General features: G+C 39.5%; 1 protein-coding gene across 1 annotated transcript in view; it reads right to left on the bottom strand.

Moving 5' to 3' along the window:
- Positions 1–20,080, bottom strand: part of pcdh15 (protocadherin related 15) — a 137,750-nt gene that overhangs the window by 12,895 nt on the left and 104,775 nt on the right. The window contains exons 26-33 of the mRNA XM_022763554.1: positions 19,689–19,829; positions 15,662–15,789; positions 9,735–9,950; positions 7,703–7,791; positions 6,352–6,528; positions 3,928–4,146; positions 2,497–2,505; positions 814–933 (exon numbers count right to left, since the gene is read on the bottom strand). Of these exons, the coding sequence (XP_022619275.1) occupies positions 814–933; positions 2,497–2,505; positions 3,928–4,146; positions 6,352–6,528; positions 7,703–7,791; positions 9,735–9,950; positions 15,662–15,789; positions 19,689–19,829 (1,099 nt within the window). The remainder of the gene's footprint in view (positions 1–813; positions 934–2,496; positions 2,506–3,927; positions 4,147–6,351; positions 6,529–7,702; positions 7,792–9,734; positions 9,951–15,661; positions 15,790–19,688; positions 19,830–20,080) is intronic.

The raw sequence follows: 20,080 nt of genomic DNA, 5'->3' as shown, positions 1-20,080 counted from the left end.
ACCCCTAAATAAACGATGCTCAGCTACAATACGATCCCCATGAGAGCTTTTCTCCTGCTACAGAATCAAAAGCTTCTGATTGTTGTTGAGTGTTGGTCAACATCTGTCTCTTGTCTCAAGTTCTTTACAGCTTGCTATTAAATTTTCATTTTCTTTCTTTCTTCTTTCTTTTCTTTTTTAAAACAGTATTGCTTTAACAGGCTGTAAATCAAAATTACGAAACACAGCAGGGTCACCAGTTTCAATTCAGCCTAATTTACTCCACAAGCAACAGCATTTCATTACCTGAGTAGTATTTAACGTGAAAGCTGAAATCCGATCGTGCTGATGGCAAAATACTCTAGACATAGGCAAACTCTGGAAGTATTCAGTGTGGGTACTAATCAAAGGTTTAAAATAATTTAAAACAACATCAATTATTAAGCTCAGACCACAATGTGTATTTGTGTATTTCCAGTAAACTATGTGGCATTTTATGAACTTAAACACTCTTACCTTGAGAAAGGGCTTTGCAAAAATGCATACACAGTCAAATTAGAAACACATCCATAAGCTAAAGTCTAATCACCAGCTGTGCTGCAGCATACAGAGTGGTTTGCAGACATCTAAAGTGGATCATGGTTTGAAAGCCAAAGAGCGGAGAGATCCACTGACGCAGTTACTAATATGTCTAAAGCAGCAGGTAGATTGGATGAAATTCAAAGAAAGGAACCTGCCGAGCACTATACAGTACCTGCTTGTCATGGGAAGAGATGGGAAGAGGTGGGATGGGTGGGATAGGAGATGTATAATAAATGGTCAGGGTTGACTCACATGCTGCTGTCGCCCAGCTCTTCATAGAGGTTAGTGCTGGGAGCAACCGCAGGAGGTGCTTTCCCTCCCGGTGGTAAAGCCATCTGAATCCTAGCAGTTTTGGCACACTCTGCCTGTCGCCTGTGCAAAGTGTTAACATTTACAGTCACAAAGACATGTGATTCTAGTCCACATGGAAAAATATATGAAGAAAAAACCCCACAACAAACATACAAAGAAAAATCAACCCAAAATACCAGCCTTTCTTCCTTTCACATTTAATGTAGTTAAGAATTAACTCCCTCTCTCTAGAGTGTGGTTAAAAAGTGAGCAGCGACCAAACACATCAGTTATGCATGATGTCTCTACCATGAATTAACCATGTGTTTTCACACGGCATTTTATTGTAAAAAAAAAAAAAAAAAAAAAAGAGGCACATGCAGTAACTGATGGTAAAACTAAAGATGATGTTATGTTCTGTCATGTCTAAAGAGATGTTGGGGATAGGGAAAAAAAAACTTGGTATAGTGGTAGCTTGTATCTAGGTAGCATCTATTCTTGATATATATAAATATGTATATATATAAAATGTTTTGGACAGTTAAAAGCTGAAAAAAAAAATTCTAAAGCAAACTTACAGAAATGAGCCTTGATACATTATTTTAACTTAATTCACTTAACTATGAACCATTTCAATTCATTCAATTTCTTATGGCTGACATGCTAGCTAGCAATTGTTGGCTGCATGGTTATCACACTGCAGCCATCTCAGTCTCCATGTGTCTACAGCATGAAAATCCAATATTCTCTGCCATTTTAGTCCTGGTCCAAGAAGGTTTTAGATTGCAAGGGGGCAATGAAGTTATGATGATATAGATCAGTAACTCATATCATAAAGTCTTTGATATCTAACAACTAAAAAGTTATTGTATATGTTTGCGATGCTAAATTGCTGTGAACTCTGTGTTTGTGGTGGCATGGCAGATTTCAATGTTTTGCCATGAAAGAGGAAGTTCTTGTAACTCAAATATACATTGTCCACTGCCCCAAACTTTACATGTTTGATAAGACTCCAGACCTGAAGACATGTACGTGCTAATATGAAGTTATAGTTATAGTTACAGCTATAGTTTCCACGCAGGTAATACTGTCCCACCAGCACCCCTGACGTGCACAAGGGTGTGAGGGCCTGGTCAACACTGCTTGCAGCTTTAAATTATACATAAGACACCAGTGAACTGATGGGGAACAAATCAGAAGGTTTACAGCAGAGTGATGAGTGTAACGTTAGAGTTGAGTAAAAGGATGTTTAGTACACAGCTATGAGTCTTGTTGGCTTTGAGTTGATTTTTCATCAAGTTTTGAAGAGAAACTGTTCTGCCAAATTAAACTTTCATTCTAGAAAATACAAGATGAATCAGTGCTGCTTCCTGTCATTATGCTAGAGCCATTTCAAAAGCCTGGCATTAGATAGCGTCATCATCACACATGCAACCAATCTTTAAATAACTGAATGAACACACATTCTCTCTCTCTCACTCTCTCTCTCACACTCACACACACACACACACACACACACACACACACACACACACACACACACACAACACACACACACACACACACACACACACACACACACACACACACACACACACACACACACACACACACACACACACAAGAAGAGGAATTATTACTTACTCTTTGAACCTGGTGATGGGTTTTGATGCAGCAGAAAGGAGAGGAGACAAGAAGAGAGTGAGATGGAGACAAAAAAGCTGCACAATTACATTATTTGGCAAAAGTGTAACTTTAATGCAATTTTAATGCCAGAAAGTATTTAATGTTGGCAGGTCTTTTTAAAACAGACATGTTAGGGGAATAGTGAGCATTAGCCTATTCATGCAATCCTTACTCAGACAACATAAGATCTTTGTATAACATAGTATGTTCAGCTATTCAAACACTAAACTGAAGAAACAGGAGAAAAACTTTCTGTATGTTCTCCAATTTCTATGCAAAGCAGGAAGCACTCAAGCCTCAAGCAGTGACTGCAGGGCTACAGGCAAAAGTAGCCATTGCTTTTAAGTGAATCTTCTTCACTTCATATCGCCATTACTTATTCACAACAAAAATTCAATTATTCCACATGAATAAACAGATTCATGTTTTAAATATAACATTCATTCCCAAATTTAGGCAACGGTGAATTATGTTGACACAGAAATGAGAAAATGATTTCCTAAATCATTCGATTTTACCAAAGTAATGTCGCCACCAACAAAGCACCATCTGCTATGACAGTTTGTGTGTTAGGTCTAATGTCACCATCAACAGCTTTCTGCTGTGTGTTTGGTCTGTGCATTTGCATAAGGACAACCACTCCGCCCATCTGCCGTGAATAAACATTTCCCAAACATCACCGTTTATGGAACACTTGCAGCATACCAATGATTACAGCGGATAAGAACCCGACTCCTGCCAACTAAGAGTTCAGTTCCCTCACCAATGTGAACGATGCTTTTTATGTTCATATTTTTTGTAAACTGCACAGTGTGTGATGTGTGAATGAGAGCGATAAAGCTGGAGAGACAGAGGGAGCACTGTTTATTGCATGTGTGTCGGGCAGAGATGATTAAGTAGTGTGAAGACGCACTGTGACGGTCACAATTGGCTGTAGATATTTGTCACAAATGAGTGTTAATTAATCTGCTTTCACAGAGCCTGAGCAGGGAGATTAGCCCAGCAGAGTGCGCAGTCAGCATGTCTGATGAGAGAGAGAGGAAGTGAGAGAGAGAGAGACACACACACACACAAAGGCAGCAAACAAGCGCTGTCACTTTATCTTAAATACGTGACAACAAATACACTTTTCAAAAAAGCTGTTAGTGGTTTTGCTGGCTCTATTCTAACAGGCCACAGGGTGGAGGATGTAAACAAAATTCAAACAATAAATATCTGATTTGTCTGCGAGGAGCAAAACTTTAACCAAAACCGAGCACAGCACATTATCTCCCAAGATAATGGTCTGCTTAATTAAAATATATTCCCCTCTTAATATCATGACAACCAGTTAAAGATGATTAATCGATTACAGAAGCCACTGATTACCACTGAGGCGAGAGTACTCACTGTTTGTAGGTGACCATGACGATGAGGATGGCAGGGATGCAGCAGAGGATGATGATGATGGCCAGAGCCAGGAGAGCTCCTTCTGTGTAGCCCACAGCCTGAGCCGCCTTCTTCACACTGGCCACAATGTCTGGAGAGCGGATTTCAAGGATGCGGCCTCCCTCGCCAAGGTACGGCTGGAACTCCTTGTTGATTTCCAGCACATTCCCATCCAGAAATCTGTGATATGAGAACAGGAGGAAAAATCCTGTAAACTCTTGAATATCATTTTTATGTTGAAGCTTCTATCATGAATATAGTTACAATATATCACATGATAAAATGAAAACAGCTTTATAGCAAGTTGTAGCTCAGTGTTTAGCTGTCTCGCCCATAACTTGTTCACTCTCACCACATCCTTTTAGGTAGCAGGCAGCTGTTTCCAGTGAAAGAGCTCTAAAAACTCACCGTGCGCTACCTGCTCAGCAACAAATGGCAGACAGACACAATTACCGACCAACTGGTGAACACAGCGGAGCATTTGCTTAAATACCTCATTTGCTGAGAGACAATTATTTCAAGGTCAGTGACATCTGGTAATTTAGATCATCACATTTTGAGTGGCGCAAAAGCGACTGGGGATCGACACATAGTTCACACACATTTATTCTATCTTTAAGTGCAAATGATTTTGACAACTAAAAATAAATCAGCTAAACTCAGTGTGACCTTTCTACCAACATGTGTTGATTCACACTTTCAATTACAGACCTGTGGCAGAATTTGCATCGGTGTTGTAGTAAAATGGACATGCATATCAGCAATCCACCCACTGTTGTTCCAGTGTTATTTTGGAACAATAACCAGGTGCTGCAAAGTGGCTTTCAAACATTCAGAATTACAAAAGGAGAGAGCAGACTGCCACATTCAATTACTGTCATTTTTGTTTTTCTATAGGTGAATAAATGAGTGGAGATGAAGGTTATTATCTGGCCTCTCTGGCAATCTATCCTCTAGAGTTCTCAAATGGTGGCAAGTCCTATGTTCAAGGTGGCATAAGGACATTCAATAATGCAAGAACCCACTCAACATTGTTGTCTTTCTCTTTCCCCTCTGTGATCTGACAGCAAAGTCGCAGATATATAACATGCAATTACCCCACAACATTGACAGACATGCACTGCATGCATAAAGAAGCCTTTCTCCTCTAGTCTAAATGGTTTTCCTGACAGTCTCTCTATCTAAGGAAGAAGATTCTTATTAAAGCGGGGATGTAGCAAGCCTCTTTTAAAATTAGCTCGACTCTCTCTGAAGCTGCCACTTGTGATCAAGGCGATGGTCACTAGTTTTGGTTAAAAAAAAAAGAAAAAAAAAAAGACACCCTCCACTCAATCCCCAACTTAAAAAAGGCTGTGACATTCATCTGACGGTCAAAGACACTGGTGTAATGTTTATAGATTAATTCAGTTCACCCACAAATCACCTCTAAATGTCATTTGAGTGGGGGATTTCCACATGAACTGAAATTGTCCCACTCTCATTCCAAAGAGAGAAGGGAGGGTCCTTGGGAGCCACACACAAAAAAGAATGGGCAGCAAACATATATATATGTTTAAGGAAAAATAAAGGCAGAAGATGGTGTGAGACATCTCAATGTAAGGTAAGCAGGAGAGCATATTTGTAGAGTGAAGGGGACAACTGCTTCATATTGACTGGCAACTCTCATGCTCTGGTGGAGCTGGTTTTTTAAGATTGGTGTCAGATTGGCTTTTACAGAACGCTGAGAAACATAAAAAAGGTGAGTAAAAGATTGTCCTGTTGTGCTCGCTTGGGTCAAAATTTTTTTTCTTCTGATGAAGTGTCTGTTAAGCACTTTTTTCTGTGGTGCTTTAATATTATGAGAACATGGCCTCTCTGTGTCCAAACAGTATTTTATCAAACTGTTTCAGGCAGACCATGGTGACACAGGAATCGTCTCTCTATCTCTGTCCCCAAACAAAAGGAGTAAGTCCAGAAATAATAAGAATAATAACAAAATGTTTTACTGTCATATTACCATGCGCATGGAACAATCTCAAATGCGCTGACATGATGGATTGATGGGCTGATTGAAATACACCATGCTTTACTCAGACTTTGCCCATCCCTAACCTCGCCCCCTCCTTTTTGTCCCTTAAATCTGCTCCTTTCCTTTGACATGTGACAGATTTGGTACACCTGCAGGATAATCAAAGTCTTATAAAGAACGTAAAGGCAGTGAAAAGTGGAGACACTGTAGAGGAGGAAGCCAAGCAGAGCCTGAGAAAGAGATATTTGCTGACTCACTGTACGGACAGAGGGCAAAGAAAGACTGCTGGGGAAACATGCAGCACATCGGAGGCATTGGGATATCAATTTAAACCAAATGCTGGCTTGGACTTTGTGTAATAAAATTCACCCACTCACTTGAAGAGCTCCTGGCGTGAAATAGCCCTGTTGGTGAGCGGGTCAATGGCGTACACCATCAGGTCCGACTTACTGTAGTCCTCTAGTTCAAAGCCATCGCCATGACGACGCGGCCCAATTGACTCTACAATCACCTTGGCACCTGGAATCTGGTCCTGGACGTGGCGCTCCAGAATACTGAAATGAACACAAAACCACTAGTCAAACTCATAAAGAAAGCAATAAAGATGTAAATACTAAAAAGCAGTTAATGGCTAGACTTATATAAGCCAAAATCCAGTTCACATTAGTTCAAATCATTTCTGGCACCTCTGTGCCCAAAGCAATATGAGAGCTACCAATCTTAAGTACTGCACTCTGGCAATGATTGTCCCATTGGGCAGCAGTTTGCCTCTCCACACTGGGCTCTTGGCAAAACAAGACTCTGATAATCCTTTTCAGGCAGGGAGAAATCCACACCTCAAATTACAGCCAATAAAGGAAAGCCTTGCTCTCTACCTTTGCCAAAGAGGATAAACAGTTTGAGCACTCAGGTAAAATGGCTCTGGCTCATCACCAGCTCTGTGCAAAACCGCAGACCCTTCAAATGACATCAATGCAAAGAGCTTAACATGACTAATGTGTGTGTTTTTTCAGCCTAAACAGCAGTGTCACTTGTGTGGGAGAGACACAGCAAGCTCTTGAAAAACAACTATTAACACCCATTTGCCTTTCAGATGAACTAATTAGGGTAAACACTGTGCCCCAAGAGCTGCAGAAAGATGTTTCATGAATCTTTATCATTAATTAATTTGGATTAGAAAAACAGACTCTAGAGGATAGACTCACCTGTCTCATTGGTTAATCCACGATCTTAACTGTTTGATCATTGCTTAATGAACAACAAAAGATGAGTTTGTGGCACATCGATTTTTATTAGTCCATGTTCACTTTTAATAGTTGTTTGGCACAGCCGAAACACACACGGCACTCCAGTCCTCAAAAACAATTTTATATCCAAATGAGGGTGCCACCTTGAACCAAGTTCACCTCATATCATATTGGGCAAAACACTGCACAAAAACAGGCAATTAATTTTCAGTGTTAATTCTACCTATCAATCAATTAAAAAGAGGGCAACAAAATGTACTGTAAAATAATATATTGAACTGATGAGGGTGGGAGATGTGGTGACAGGGAACTGGTGGAAGAAATACTGTCAATTTTACCTTCTCATTACACAGTAGCTTGCTTTATCTAAAATTAGCACAAAAATGAACTCCTAGCAACACCGATATTGGTTTTGTGTCATTTAACAAAAGGGTAATTTGGTTTTACTTCCATATGTCAACCATGTTAAATGTTGTCTTACCTAATGAGCTGCTCCTTATTCTCTTCCACTAAAGTCGGGGGAACAGTGGATACAACAACTTGCATGTCCAATGCATTGACGACGGAAACCTGAGAAAGCAGGATAGCAGGAAGGAGAGAAAAAAGGACCAGGAAGTAAAGGAGAAGATAGCAGAAAATAGAGATAAATAGTGATTAGGCCAGTTATTCACAGGTCCTACGGTGAATTTGGTCAACATACTCAAAAGCCTCTATCTGTGAACCAAATGAGACCTCCTAATTGCCTGCTTGTATTGGTGCCATGTGGCAAACTTAACAGTACCTAATTCTGATGCCACAGTTAAGTGCATAGGCAACAGTCTCTGTGCTCTGTAGCCAAATCTCCCATGCGGCTCCAGAGAAATTAGGTTTCCCCTTGAAAATTAACGAGCACCACGGTTAAGCACTCGCTGCTCTTTCATATCCAGGCAATGTCCCAGACCCTCCTTCTGTCTCGTTAGGGGCTTGTTAGCCAGACATATTTCAATGAAACGAAAAATAAGCCTGCCCACAGTCAAGACAGATGAGGACTGAACTGGGGGCAAAGCTAAGCCCAATCGCAGCGGTGGCGTGGCGAAAATTATTGGGAAAAAGAAATGCACACAGAGACGAGAGATCCACATTTAGACAAATATATAGACACACAGACACAGGTATGTTTATAGAGTTAATATAGTGAGATAGTTAATATATATGCCTGAAAAAGAGTCATCAGCTAGTGGCAGAGGCCACATGTTGACTGCAACCAAAAAATGTAGTACTAAGTAAACAAAATCATCATCCAGCCTCATAAAGAAATTAATATGAAGAAAAACTGACACAGACTTTCACTGTCTCTCACGTTTACAACATATGGTTGTGCTTCATAGCTGGCATCTGGTTGATATATTGACAGAAATATTGTTAAAACAGTCATTCATGTTCATAATTCTACCTCATAAAACATTAAAACAAACAACATGTTAGAGGGGTACTCCAGTGATTTAGTATGCACGCACCTCCATGAAATAGCAGGGCTTGAGAGAGAAATCAAAATGGTCAAAATATGTGCAACAAAGGCCAAGATATTCATATTTGTACTCACTCCCTAGTATGGGTCTTACTTCACAACACTGGATATAATATAATCTGAAAGTGCCTTGAAACACAGACTTTAATAGAAGAATAATTCAACATTTTGGGGAAAGACGATATTCGCTTTCTGGCAGAGAGAAAGAGGAAGAAGATCAATACCACTCTGACGTCTGTCTGTTAAATATAAGGCTACAGCTAGCAGTTGGTTACCTTAGCTTAGTATAAAAAGTGCAAACAGAGGTAAACAGCTAGCCTATCTCAAGGCTGATTATCATTTTTCTGCTTTGTTTTTTGTATAGATGAAACAAATGAAAGTAAATGTAATTACTGTGTTTTAGAGGAGCTGCCAGGTGGATTTTGTTACCTTCTGACAACGTCATGCAAACAGTTTCCTGCTGTTTCCAGCCTCTTTGCCATGTAAAGCTTACTGGCTGCTGGCTGTAGCGTCATCCTTTATCACAAAGACATGAGAGTAGAATCAATCTTTTCATCTAACTCTGCCAGGAATCGAATAAGTGCGTTTCCCAAAATGTCGAATGAGATGACTAAAGTGATGTAATTTCAGTAATTTTCTCAGACTTGACAAAGCTCCTCTAGAGCCACAGATGACATTATACAGCAGTTTTTACAGCCTGTGCAGCACTCCCCAGTGACTACTACACTGATTTTTATATGTAAAATTTTCCTTAATAAGGCTCCTCTGTATCAATGTATTATTACTGGCATATCACCAACTAATCCTACACTTCAAATAATGTGTACCCCAGAGAGACCCTGCTGTGGAAGCCAAACACAACACGCAATCAATACGCCACTTGTGTGACATGTAAGTCAAGGACTAACAGATTGTTCACCCCACACATCCAGTACATGTACACTATATGTAATGTGTATATTTTATTGAACTGTGCACCGTAAAAGGCACCTTACTGGATACTCACCACCACTTCGGCACTGCTGCTGAGACCTTTTCCGTAGTCGTCCGTGGCAATAACTTCAAATTTGAAGTAGGACCTGCGCATGTTTCGAAACATCATGGCCGATTTGATGATACCTGTGTAGGTCTCGATGACGAAGCTGTCCTGGCCCTCTGGTGTGGGAGGGATAATTAGACGGTATGCCATGGCACTGTAATTTCCGGTGTCCTTGTCAGTGGCCTATAACACACATGTACCACACACACATAAAACATCAGGAAAACATCAGTGTTGTGTGCTGAAAGCAATAAGAAAAAGTGAAACTAGTTATTCAGACCATAATGGAAAAAAAGTGGAACTTCCTGAGACATTTCAGAGCCAGCATGCACCAACCACTGTTTCAGCTCCTCATCACGATGGTGGCTGTTTGGTTCCAAGCATATTGCACTTTTGGCCAGTTCCCAATCGGTGATACGACAGTACATAATTTGCCTTTGACAGTGGATGGGAAACACCTGCTGTGACATCAGTGAATTGGCCTGGCAGAGCAATATGCTTGAAAGACTAAAAAGAAATCACAGCGGTGGGGTTATCTTTCTTGTGTGATTTAGAGTCGATTTACTCCTATGGTGCATCAACCTTGGTGTTACTCATCACACAATTATTCTGCAGACATATGACGAATCAAAATGATTCAATTCTCTCATAACAGACCATCAGAGCACTTCTTTTTTTCTTGGGGGAAGCATTTCCTTTCATGCATCTATGATTTGTTTCCATAGTGTTAAGTTATGTTATGTCAGAGCACCTGATGGACAACCATTATAATGTTATAACCATTAACCATATAACCATAACCATTTCAACAACTACAGCTGCCTGGAGGGGGAAACACTGATTGGGCATATTTCTATCTATTATTCACTCATCACAGCAAACTAATACAAGAGGTGAAAGAGTGGAGCTTTAACATTTTGTCCTCCTACTGGTGGAGATATTTGCTTATAATTTTTTTTCACATGCAGGTGTTCTGTTAAAGTAGCTGACAAGAGGGAAGAGAGCACCAGCTGGAGGCTCATAAATTATCTGAAGTGGTTTGTTTCTTGCTGCTGCAGCTTTACCCATTGTTACCAACTGTAAAAGGCTAAAGAGGAGGCAAGATTTCCCAACTTTATATTTAAATTGCTTTCTGTCTTTAAACCTGCAGTAACTATTTTTGTTTGACAACTTGGGGATAGAATATAGAATAGGATAGAATCAAGTTGTGAGCACATTGGTATATCAAGCCAATATTAAGCCAATATAGAATACTTGTTAGCAATTTTTGCCTATTTGCTCCTCCATTAGTTATGGAGCAATATTATCATTCATTTGGAGTCATGTTTTTATTAACTCTCTTTTAGCTGGATAACTGGATCTTGCTCCACTATGTTCACCAGCTAGATGCTAACAGTGTCTGTCTGACAATTGGTGCTGAACTAGTAACTAAAACAAAAAAGGCCTGAAAGTCAATTTAAATTTCTACAAAGCCAAGGGGAGCTGCAGTGTGATAACTCTCTGTCAGTTCGCCACTATGAGTGACGTCTTCAATATTAGACATCATCATCTGATACATTGTGCTTATATAAATATTGATTTTAGGTGCTTTGAATTGAAGATCTATTAAATTTTAGCAATGGCTTCAATTTGTTGTTGATTTTGGGACAAAGAAATGACATGAAAATGATTTAATCCTCAAAAACAACATATAATTTATGAGGATCATAAACTGCATGAAGCTTGTCAACACTTTAGGCAAAACCACTTTTTTTTCTTCCATTGACCTCTGAGGCACAAGTTGTGAATGGCCACTGATCTCACACTCAGGCATCAATTTCAGAGTGCTTGTCTGTGGCGAGTGACACTGATTAATAGGAGGCAAAATCTTCTTTTTTTTCTCCAACTAATTGGCCTCAGTGGGGGGGGGGGCGGGGGTGGGGGCCGCCAAATTCTCAAATGAAAGGGCTGCATAAATCACCAGAGTGAGATATCCTCATTGGGTAAAGACAGTTTTCCTTAATACATATAAGAGGATCATATACTGAATGTAGGGCAAATGTTTTAAAAGCAGCTATGGAAACTGGGGGAAAAAGTGTCACTGAGTGAGGTTTGTTTGCAACCTGCCACAAGGCAACAAGCGGAAATGTATGGATCCTGATAGTTTACATTAAAAACACTTCATAAAACCAAAGAATGACTTTATGAAAGAGCTTTGAAAGCTTATGGCATCTCCTAAATGGTCAAAAAGCTTTTCACAATGTTTAAGATAAGTGGCAGAAGCAGTGAAGGAGGGAGTCGAGAAAGAGTGGCAGTTATTTGGCTACCAATGAATCCTATTACTTACTGATGAAAAAAACAGGGTAGAGTGAGTGCCACGTGGTGCTGGGTGTAATCATGTAAGCAGACTGTTCTTCTGAACAGCACACTTCTACATTGTTAATGAAATATTTTTTCATTAAACCTTTCCACAACACTGAAATTAGACTTTAGAAGGAAGTAAACCAAACCTGTCACTGACACTTATACACAAATGCTACTGCTTGTGACTATATTAAGTGACTTTCCTTATTTCTGACTAAGGGGAAATAGCACAGTGCCCAAAATGTCAGAATATGCCAAATGTAAAAGATATCTCTAATGATTATCTCCAGGGAACAGGGGCACTCAGCTTCATTAGTAATTAAGACAAGTACAAACGCTTCACACTAGCCACACTCCAAAGAAGCCTTGGCCTTGGGGAAATTATAGATAGCACTTGACCCATAATTCAGCACTTTGGTGTCTATTCCAAGTTAAAGGAAAGACAGAAAGGGGATTCCAAATTGGTTGGGTGGTTTAAGCCCCTGCAGTGTTGAATCGATTCATGTTATTTCAGTGTGACATCTGAGCCTACACAAAATGGTTTTTATATATTTAGAGGACTTAGGCAATGGACATGGTTATTCGGCCATTATTTTCAGGTATAAAAATTGTACCAACTTGGGCGAATACACTAATCCTGTTTCATTCACTCTGGAATCATTTCTGCTTAAATTTCTAGTCCATTTGTGAATTGTTTTTAATTTGCTAATATATTCATGCTTTTTTTTTAATTTTATTTGTTGTCCCTCACACTCCAATATTACCTTGTTATGCAGAGGTGAGTTTTTGTATGCCTCAAGCATACAAAATTAGGCAAATTACTGTTTAATTAATTTTGAGTGGTGAATTTCCAGCCTGTAATTTCCAGTGTCATCGCAGCACCCTCTAACACAACAGCTTTAAACACTAAACATTGGCTGGAGTTTCATAGAAATTTACTAATGAAAATAAATACTAGGAAATATTAATGACACCTCTTTATTAGTTCTCAAATGTTAGTGTTTGTGTCAAAAGACCTGCCTATCAACGGGAGCAAATTTAAATTTTAGGGATGGAGCTTCCCGTTTGAATTATAGATTGAGGCTCTAACTAATTGTGAAGGCTTAGGTTATTAGAGCTGATTTTCAACTGAGCTCTAATTTTAACCAAGGGATTTAATGAATGACGCAGCTCTAAAGAAACCACAGGGGCTGGATATAAGGTATAATATAGCAATAACACAGGGCATGTCACATGTACACTTATATAACTTTGTTTTATAGTAGACATACACATTTCAAATAGGCTGATGATTTCTTTCGATCTGTGCCCAGAAAAGCCTCCTATGATTTGAAGTGCATTTGTAGCAATAATTTAATGTCTTATATCTACATTTATTTTACATGTAATGATGTTGTTGAGTTAGTGTTCAAATAAAGCTTACACTGACCTGTTTGACATTTTCTGCAGAGAATATTATTGCCATTATAGATTATTTTACTGTCTGCATCTCTTCACGTACAGTCATCTGATGCATATATATATATATATATATATATGCGCTAAGCCGAGGTTTAAAGTTGTCAAAAGCAATAAAGAATGATTCACACAGCATTACCAAGTCCTTGAGGAGAAGTTGTCTGTGTCCTAAAAGAGCTTTTATGAGTTATAATATAAAGATTAAGGATAAGCTCATTTCCGGCAATAAAAGCAACCCCAGAGTTTTATTTGAAACCATCAATAAAATGAATTCAATCCCCGGTTTCCCCTGATATTCCCATCTTTTTACTTTTAGACAGCAACACATTTCTGGCCTATTTTGTTAATAAGGAGAGGGATATACGATCAGCTTCCTCCTTCAAATCATTTGATGATTCTTTGGCTGATTTTCCTGCCGGACAGCCTGAAATATCTTTTATGAATCTTCCTTCGTGACCTTTGTACTCCTTAACTTGCCCACCAGATATTACACCTACTTCTTTTCTTCAACATGTTCCAGACAGAGTGTGTCCAGTGTGCATTATATTGTAAACAGCTCCCTTGTTTCTGGTCAGGTCCCAGTTTAATCTAAACTGGCTACTGTTCCTCCCATTGATATTTCCTTTCACCTTCAAAATATTGTTGGGCGTTGATAAAACTATAAATACACTATAACTATGTTGCTGGTCCGTTCTGTGTAGTGATCACAACACAGTTTACAGGCAACAAGAGGAATAACCACAGCCGTACAGGCATTTATGTTTTTTCTTGGACAGATTTTTTCTTTATGTTGTTAAGTACAGTAGATGATACTGAGCTGAAAATCAGGTTCAAGGTACAGGGTAGCTGTCCTACAAGGCTGATTATCTCCTAATAAGGATTAGAATTTCTTTCAGATAATTTGCAACAAAATAGGAGTTGTGATTATTGGCACTGCAGCATCATGTCAAAGATACAGCTTAGTCTTGGTTATCCTAAGTCACTAAGTCATGCTGGAGGCTGACGTGGAGTATATGTTGTGTTCTCTGACACTGCTGCCATCACTGAGGTGGAAAAATCCAACTGAATTTTCACTTGTGTGTGTTGACCATGGTACGCATTGAAGTTATTCAGCCTTAAAGCACTAGTCTCAAATTGTTCATGACACAGGCTTTGGTTGGGGAAAAACATATAGCTTTTATGTGAAGCAATTAAACCCAACTAGTATTAGCTCGTTAGCTTATGATTATAAATCAAGGACCTTGCAATCTATCACTATTGAATTATGAATTGTAACCAGATAAAATACATAATTTAGCAAAAATGGAAACTCATGATAACTGTTAAAGTGAATTTCTGGCCAGGATAATAATAATGATCTATCAGTTTAGATCTCTCATCTGGACTTTGGATGGAGGCTGGAATATAGGAGAACAACGTTCAGAGAGAACTCAGTACCAAAATCAACCTGAAAAAAATGAGAGATAAAAATGGTATTTTGAAGAGTAGGCATGAGATAATTCATCCACTCCCAGTGGAAATTACACCCTGACATAGCCTGACATATTTGTATACTTCAAGTGACAGAAAACTAGAAACATGAACCCAAGACAACAAAATTGTGAAAGCTATCATTTAAGGTAGGCATTGCAGGCAATGGTTCGCAAGGGCTCTGTACACAAACAAAAGCCTAAGTATACACTAACTCCCACCCACGCACACAGAAAATAGACATAAGGTGTAGTACACAGGATGACGAGTGAAACCTTGTTGGCAGAGCAGGCTGATAATCAGACAGGATGTCCAGCCATGCTTCTGTGAACATACTGGGATTACACCGATCAGCTCACTCTGATCCCACCTGCTCGTGGACAAAGCAGACAGTGGGCAGAGCGAAATTGAGGAAAAGATGTAGCGAGCGATAGGGGAGGAGATGAAACTGTGCCGCAGAGAGCATATCGGATGAATTCTCCCACCACGGCTGCAGGGTGTTGAAGAAGTGGGAGCAGAATCAGGCACTTTAGTTTCAGCATGTCTCCATGTATGCCGATACAAAAACCAACAAAAAAAAAAAAAAAGAAAAAGAAAAAAGAGCGGAGCTGATGTTTTCTTACCACTATCTTGAGCACAGAGCTGAAGATCTTGGTGTCCTCTGTCACGCCGCCTATGTAGAGCTTCCTGGAGAAGACGGGAGGGTGGTCATTCTCATCGTGCACCTCAATAAACACCTTGGCTGTGTTTGCTGCAAAAAGCAAATGGCACAAGATTTGAATGCATTTAAGTCCCATGGAAGTCATTCTTTAGCCGTAAATACAAATTTAGCATGTACCTACAATAGTATGAAACCTACACCACCTTTGTCATTTCATGTAAAACAAAAACAAAACATACAGCAAACTAACACACCTATTCAAGAATGTGATAAAACCAGGATGGCTGCACCCTCAAAATAAGAACTGGGACACACAAGTCCATAAAGTTTATATCATCACGCCACTAACTGTCGAATAAACACATCTCTGAAGTCATCCGAATTGGCATTGATCAAATGTTCCACAGTTTAGCCTCCAAATTGTCATGTCAATATAATTTTTTCATGGCCATCAGCTGGTCCACAACTTCAAAAGAGAGCTTGAAATCATTTCCCAGAACATCTTGTGAGTTAGTCATCACTGAAAGCATCACAGTTTGTCAACAAAGCTTTTTCAAACAAGATACTGTTGGCTAGCTATGACCAATTTGATCATAAATACTTTTTTTTTCATTTGAGTACGGTTGTTTTGACCAATTTGGACCCTCTCTTTATTCAGCAATAATTTTCAGCACTGCAATAACTACTTAAGAATATTTGAAATTACATGCTGTAAACAGGAACATATTCCTTTAGTCCTAACTCAACACTTTCTAATAAAACTATATGAGAAGCCATTTTGATGAAGTTGAGAACTTTGATTCAATGATCAGGAGGTTAATTTGGTTTTTGATAGAGGAAATATTCTGAGTCTGAAGTATGCTGATGACTTCTCACTGCCCCCAATATAACAACTGAGCTAATTTGCATTCTGTTTACCAACCAATTAGTAATAACACTGAGTGAAATATGGCTCTTTGCCTTCTAAGCCATTATTTTAGGTCAGATCTACCTTGCATCATTTGTTATTGAGTTTCTTCACAACTCATTGCATGACAATACCACCAATAAATGGCTCTGAAAGTTTAACAAAACAACCATTCTGACCATTATTGGGAATAATATTTTGAAGGGCAGGTAATAATCAAGCAGCAAAAGTTTTCATGAAGTTACATGTTTCATGCAGAAACACTATGAGAAAGGAACAGGGGAAAAGAGGAAGATTGGTTGTTTTAATAGTAAATTTGCCGGTTAACTGGTCTTTTTGTGCAACTTTTGAAATATTCATCCTGTCCCTTTAAAAAGATAAACACACACTGAGTACAAGCTAATTTGTCACAGATACACCTATGCAATGTACAGCATAAATACGTACAGCACAAAATCATTCCAACACTGCAGTTTAGGTAAAAGAATATGTGCAGTGTCAAGGACAATTTTTCTTCTGGCGGCATTCAAAAACGCATAGTCGTGGCACTGGAGCTAAGGATGCATCAGGGGAATTGAACAAACAAAAACACAGCACATCAAATTACAGACACAAAAGCTGTAGTTGAGGCACAGAAGGAGGACTCCAGGGGATGGGGAAGGGGTCTGCAGAGTTCCTCTCTCTTCCCTCTCTCTCTAGAAAGTGGCTATATTCCATCCTCCAAGTCTCAGGACGAAAAAAAAAAAAGAAAAAAAAGACAAACACAGCCTCCCCCTCTCCCTCCTTCATCTCTCACATACAAACATAAAGATGCATGAGAGACACAGGTCCATTAAGAAGAGGGATTGCTGCTAGGGCAGAGTAAGCGTGAGTGTGCCTAAGCGAGTATTATCATTTCCAAAATAAGTTTAATTAAATCTTATTATATGTCTGCATGTGAATATCTCAGTATGTATAAGTGTGTGTATATACTGGGCAATGTGTATTACATGGACATTGCATGAATGTAAATGGGGCTAAAATAATCTGACAAGTCAGTCCAGTAATGCTCTGATAATTTAAACTCAATAAAGACTCATTAAGGAGAGGAGAGATGTTCCCTGTCATGGAGCCCTGATCTGCATTACAATACTACAAGAGAGACAAGTGAGAAAAGAAACGGTTTCTCCACACTCTGCCAAAAGAGGCTGTCAGCCTGAAGATGCCAGTTAAGCTCTCTTCCTTGTGTGTGTGAGAGAGAGCTCTCTACTTTACATCCATCAGAGCAGTGATGTGTGTGTGTGTGTGTGTGTGTGTGTGTGTGTGTGTGTGTGTGTGTGTGTGTGTGTGTGTGTGTGTGTGTGTGTGAGTATTGTGTACTTGTAATTGCTGTCAATGAGTGACAGACGCTGCGGGAGGGAAAGAGGAAGGTAGAGTAGGTCACTGATTATTCATTGGTAGCTCAAATTGATTGAGAGTGAGGTATGAGCCCCATTTGATGTTAGTACTTCATCCATCATTATACAAAACTTTTGTCAGTAAACTGGATATGAACCAGCCTGATGATATTCCAGCTGAGGCATGACCATCAAAGAATGCAGCCCGAAGGTCTCTCCATGCTTCAAACAAAGTGCTTCTTGGATGGTCGAACAGTGTTTGAAACCTCATTTCTGACAGCGGATGCTTTCTGGACCAGACTGTCTGACAATCATGCCTGCTTCACGCAGCAGTGACAGGTATGAGGAAAACAAGTTTCAATACTTCCATCACTTTTTGTGAGCACAACAGAGTGTAACATCATGAATGCCTTCGAGGAGAGAGTATCTGAAAGGATGCACCATTATCCCCATTTGTGCAACTCATTGCATCCAGACTACAAAGACAAAGAAAAGACACTGAATTCTTGGAGCGAGATCAGGGAGGCTGTGGGACGGAGCCAGGAGGAGGCTGTGACGTCAGGCTTTCAGCCCCGTCTTCGAGTTTGGCTGTCGCTGGCCAGCATGTTGTACGATCTAGTTTCCTGCACACTGAGGCCTTGAGAGTGGGAACACACAGAAGCTTCATTAACTGAGAATTCGCTATGATTAATGTTTTGTCACCCACCCTCGTTTTTGGGGGTGGTCTGCCTAAATTAAAACAAATGGGCTATTTCTGATTATTAGGCCCTTGTGACAAATTTGGACACAACGATTTTAAGATTTATGATATCGTTGGACTGACATGCTGCTTTGACGGAGGAGATAAATCATATTTCTAAGGTTACTTTTTAGTAATCACCATGACTGAAAGCTGAGTCAGATCTCTATACATATATGACATGTTCATATTCAACCGCAGTATAGCAGTGAAAGTTTTACACTGCAGGTGGGAACAGAGGGTGGTTCATACATTTTAAAAGCACTGTGTAATTCTAAATGCCATAGCGGTCAGACGAGCTTCTTTCCCAACATGCTTTAGAAAAGCAGCTGCTGAGCTGGACACGAATACCACACAAATACAACATATCCCTAGTCAACTGAAAATCGGCCTGACACTGAATGGAGTGTAAAACTGAACAACCAATCACAGGCTGCAGCAAACCTGCCCCCAAGAATACAAATGGATCAGTGCAGCGTAGAGAGGTAACGGTGCATAAAGCATTAAAGTAGAGCTAAACTGTACACACTGTGACACACTGTTTTCTTTGTTTTGATCCAGATCGGCACAAACAGGTTTAATATGTAAAAGTGGTAGACTGTACTTTTGATGTCAGTTTAACAGCATGTCATTTTGGAAAAGCATGCCTGTGAGGTTCCAGCGAGATAGCATGTAATATTTCTGTTCTTTGATATTTTTCTTCGGCATGGCCACTGTATGGCAGATTTAAGCATGTAATAATCCCCACATACAGTAAGTACAAACATATAATGCAAAATAGCTCTGTGTAATTGCGGTAAACGTGAAAATAAATATGAAAGATAAAAATATGCTGTGCGGGAATCATAATCTGTCACAGTGAGGGATTATGATAAAACATAAATGCAACACCTGGAATCACATGAAACATGATTTCATCCCCAATTTCCTGCAATTCAACCTACACATTCACTCGTTTATTTCTTACTTTTAGAAGGCACACGCAGGTTGGACATGACAACCATCATGGAGTCTGCCTGCACCCTGAGGACGTAGCTGGTCACATTCTCATAATCCAGAGGTTTAGCTGTGGAGATGACACCTGTCCTGTTGTTCACCTGAAAATGACCTGGAATCAAACACATCACAGCACATGACAAACTGAAAAACAAACAAAAAAAACACACACACCACATACAGTATCTCTGTGGTGAGCTATAACAAATGAAGGCATTTGTTTTATATATTAGAAGACATTTTCTGTGTGTGAAGTTGTAAATCTTCACACATGCTATACAAAAAAAATATCCCAAAAATACTTGTCTGTTTTTCCCCCCTTTAATTAGCATGGTCAGATCCTAACTCTGGCTATGCAAAAAG

The sequence above is a fragment of the Seriola dumerili genome, unplaced genomic scaffold (assembly GCF_002260705.1).
Source record: "Seriola dumerili isolate Sdu_G_001 unplaced genomic scaffold, Sdu_1.0 BDQW01000478.1, whole genome shotgun sequence".
NCBI classification, from domain to species: domain Eukaryota; kingdom Metazoa; phylum Chordata; class Actinopteri; order Carangiformes; family Carangidae; genus Seriola; species Seriola dumerili.
This window is presented reverse-complemented; position numbering and strand designations above follow the sequence as displayed.